Below are 3,899 nucleotides of genomic sequence, written 5' to 3'. Positions count from 1 at the left end.
TCAAGCACGGGAAATAAAAAATTTTTTTGATCAAATGTATAAATTTTATATTATGTTATCTTAAAGTTATAAGTGTGGTTATAATTTAAATTTGATATGGAAAAAAATATCATCTTAATTTTGTTAATTTTGTATATATTTTGAAATATCTAAACATTACACATAACGATTAAAGTATTTGGATTTATACTTATACTAATTATTTGTCGTATAAGATGTACTTATTGTTAAACTTAGCATACGTAATATTTTTGCAAAAATACGCCGACGTACTGTATATTATTATTTGTTGACATAATGTATTTTATTAATCAATAAAAACTAAAAAATTTGTATTCTTTATATAATAGTCAGTGTCAGATGTATACACATAGTTTGTGAATGCAAATGTTAAATTTTTTACGGGTGTGTATAAATATAGTTTGGGCTGCAGAAACACCGATTGTTATTTGTTTATATTTTTTGCAAAACCAATGGTCTAATGTAAATATTGTATTTTAGGGTAACAACGATGTAAAAAAAAAAGTTTCGCATATTGCTATACCTTAAAAGTGCATCAATTAAAACTTAAAATTCAATGGCAGAAGGATCTGCTCATATAGAAATTGCATGTCCGGTAATGACCAGTACGCCTCACAAAGAAATTAAAAAAAACGACTTCCAAACAATACACAACTTTAGTTTTCTAAATTATAGCAACAACAATTCTAAAACATAACCAATGATCATACTTTTTGAAAAACTTCACGACACACAACATTTATGATCTCCTTGCAAACATTATTATCTTCATCCAAGATGACCAGCTTCAAACCTTTTCTAGAAGTAACTTGAGAGACAGCGACATAGAGTTGTCCATGCGTGAACACTGGCTTAGGAAGATAAACTTCCACTCGAGATAAAGATTGACCCTGACTTTTATTTATTGTCATTGCAAAACAAAGCATCAATGAAAATTGCATGCGCCTGAATTTGAAGGGTAGTCCTGGATCACTCGGAATAAGATTCATCCTGGGAACGAATACCCTAGTACCTGCCCTTTTTCCTGTAATTACGGTAGCAGCTATCGTGATCTTCCCTAGATGTGTAACTGTCAGCCTCGTACCATTACATAGTCCATTGACCTGATTGATGTTTCTCATCAGCATAATTGGACATCCCACCCTTAGTTTCAACCGGTGATTTAGAATTCCATAGCTCTTAATACCATTAAGAAATTCCGTTGTGAACCACTCGCACTGGACATCAGAATTTTCACCCGATCGACAAACAAAATTAGAGCTCAAATACTCTTTCTCTTCATCTGGAATCAGTGACATCATATATTCGTTAACATGGTCAACTGAATCAAGAGTTGGTGCGAGTATTCCCCTTTCATGGAAAAATAACGGGTCGCCAAGGTTATCATTCAAATCGGGATACACAAAGTCTATAAGTGACATCAACGGATTTGTTGTGTCCGATATGAGCAAATCTTCAGAAATTTCTACCTTCATTTCACCATTCTAATCTGAAGCGTCGTTATCGTCTCCAATTGAGAGTATCAACTTGCCAAAATTAGCAATTTCTTCCTGCTCTGCAGGTATCGAAGATGCACCCAATCTCATATTAACAGTAAGCCTCAACACATTACAATAAGCCCATATATTTGATGTATTATTGAGGCATCAACAATATCCTGCCTCGTTCCTTTTCGGACAACAGGCAATATCTGCCTGTAATCACCACCTAAAACTATTGTCATTCCACCAAAAGGTCTAAACTCGTTTAGGGGATCATTCTTGGACATGATATCACGTATTGATTGGTCAACTGCCTCAAAACACCATCGGTGCATCATTGGAGCCTCATCCCAAATTATCAACTTTGCAGCACGCACCAGGTCTGCCCTAGGACTATCCGTTTCCATCGTAAGCGATGATGCCTCATTAATCTCAATAGGGACTGTCAGCGTCAAGTGCGCGGTTCTTTCACCTGGTAATAGAAAAGCCGCTATACCGCTGGATGCACCATTCAATACAATTAACACCTTCGATCTAACAGCAGCCGACATTGTTTTCCATATAAAGGTTTTTCCAGTACCACCGTAACCATATAAGAAAAAGAAACCACCGTCGTCAGAACCAACTGACTCCATGATCTTGTCATGCACACATCTTTGTTCATTAGTCAACATCAGTAACATATCAGCGGTTGTCTTTTCCAGTTCATCTCTGTTGTAATTTAGCTCATCAATGATAAGCTTGTTTATGAAAGTTGGCATGTCTGCTGCGTTTGGCCTGGGCATAGATTTGAAGTCAGTAAGCGACCGTCCGTTTTCCTGAAGCGACATTTCAATTTCAATCAAACACAGGTTCTTCAAGTCATCGTCACCGATACGCAGATCTGCATATTAAATGTAAAGTCACGAAATTAATATTAACACCTTTGCATGCTTTTGTGTGCACGTTGAAGAGAGAGAAAAAATATATGAGAATCCTTTATATTTAAACATATCAGCCTAAAAAGTGTGGAAAATGTTGAATGGTATCGTAGAGTTAGTAACTCTTAGTATGTTCTTTACTATATCCTAAAAAAAGTACCTCTTAACTATACTTAAACTACTCTAATCAGCCTTTACTATATCCTAAAAAACACACCCCTCGAAAACAACCTTGTCATCAAGGTTGGAATGAGCTAAATTTCTTAATGTGTAATAGTCTTCAAATGTATCACCATTATCCCTATTTTTTATTAGCGAAGTATTGTTTTTCTTCACATCTTCAACAATAACATGAGTAGTTTCTCTCCACTTCCTTTGCATGAGCTTTTCATTTTGAAAAAATGAAAGATAACTGATCTCAGAACCATTTGAAATAAATTATTTGTCTAAGAAACTTTTATAAAAATAATTGCCTCGTCCATGTCATTTGCACCCTGATGCTAAACTCGTCATCCCATAATTCCAAGCAGTATTTGACTTGTGTTGCTTCCAAAACAACAACAAAGGAGTACGCAAAGAGAAGTGCAGTGGAGACAACACTAACAAAACATATCTCAGTGGAGACATGTTTCTAGTATGATACCCGTGCTAAGTATGGGGAATTAAGTACTTATAAAATTTCGATAAAAATTATTATTTTATATTAAATTTATTGAAAGTTAATTTATTCAAGCACACTTCATCGTCTCCCACTACCACTCTCCACCAAAAATTTAAATCAGTTATTACTGGTGTAACCATGACTTTATGCTGGTGTGATCGACCGTTAAGGTTGTGTCACCATCAAATCCCAATTGGAGTCGCTCATCTAATGTTATGATGATGTCTCATTGTGTGACAATGTCATTTGTTGATTTGTATGTTCTCTACACATATTTGTGTCTATTGGTTGGTTCACACTCAATTTTTGTGTGAGAACATATCGTGTTAGTGTTATTCAATTTTTTCACTTTTTAGGTGTGATGTATCTCGCATCTAGGTTCATTGTGGTGTTTCTAGGTGTGGTGTTTCTAGCATATAGGTTATACTTATTGTTCGTTCTTCTAGGGGTTGTTGGCCACATTTTTGCTTGTTCGTTTAATTTAATCTACCCTTTTTCAATCTGAGTTTTGTTTATTTTGTGAATCTAGGTTTTTCTCGGTTTGTATTACTTCATAACCCGTTAAAGGTTTAGAGTGAAGCATCTTCATATCTACTCTACAAACCATACCACCATCTTGAGTGGGCTTTGTTAGATGGGATTGTCAGCTTTACGATATGGACGATTTAAGTCATGTTGTTGCTGTTTTGTTTTTCAATTCTTTGTTGTAGTTGTTGGGATCCTTTCTTCAAATTGGCTTCTGAATCTTTGGCCCAAAAAGGTTTTAGCTTTAATCTATGGTTTCTTTCACTTAAAAAAAAGACTTAAATGCACTTT

The 3,899-nt window shown here is 35.0% G+C and overlaps 1 protein-coding gene across 1 annotated transcript; it reads right to left on the bottom strand.

The window, feature by feature from the left end:
- Window positions 1-1,462: 1,462 nt before the first annotated feature.
- On the bottom strand, window positions 1,463-2,399 carry LOC146918879 (uncharacterized). The gene has a single exon (XM_085710541.1). The coding sequence runs from the start codon at window positions 2,330-2,332 to the stop codon at window positions 1,622-1,624; it is 711 nt and encodes a 236-aa protein (XP_085566667.1). The 5' UTR covers window positions 2,333-2,399; the 3' UTR covers window positions 1,463-1,621.
- Between the last annotated feature and the right edge of the window lie 1,500 nt (window positions 2,400-3,899).

Source organism: Medicago sativa, chromosome 5, assembly GCF_051527215.1.
Source record: "Medicago sativa cultivar Bolivia chromosome 5, Bolivia_mono, whole genome shotgun sequence".
NCBI lineage: Eukaryota > Viridiplantae > Streptophyta > Magnoliopsida > Fabales > Fabaceae > Medicago > Medicago sativa.
Note: the sequence above shows the minus strand (reverse complement) of the source record. Positions and strands in the feature narration are given on the sequence as shown.

What these genes read in the sequence shown, in the direction of transcription:
- LOC146918879 (XM_085710541.1), bottom strand. Translation starts at nt 2,332, where the DNA reads ATGTCGCTTCAGGAAAACGGACGGTCGCTTACTGACTTCAAATCTATG.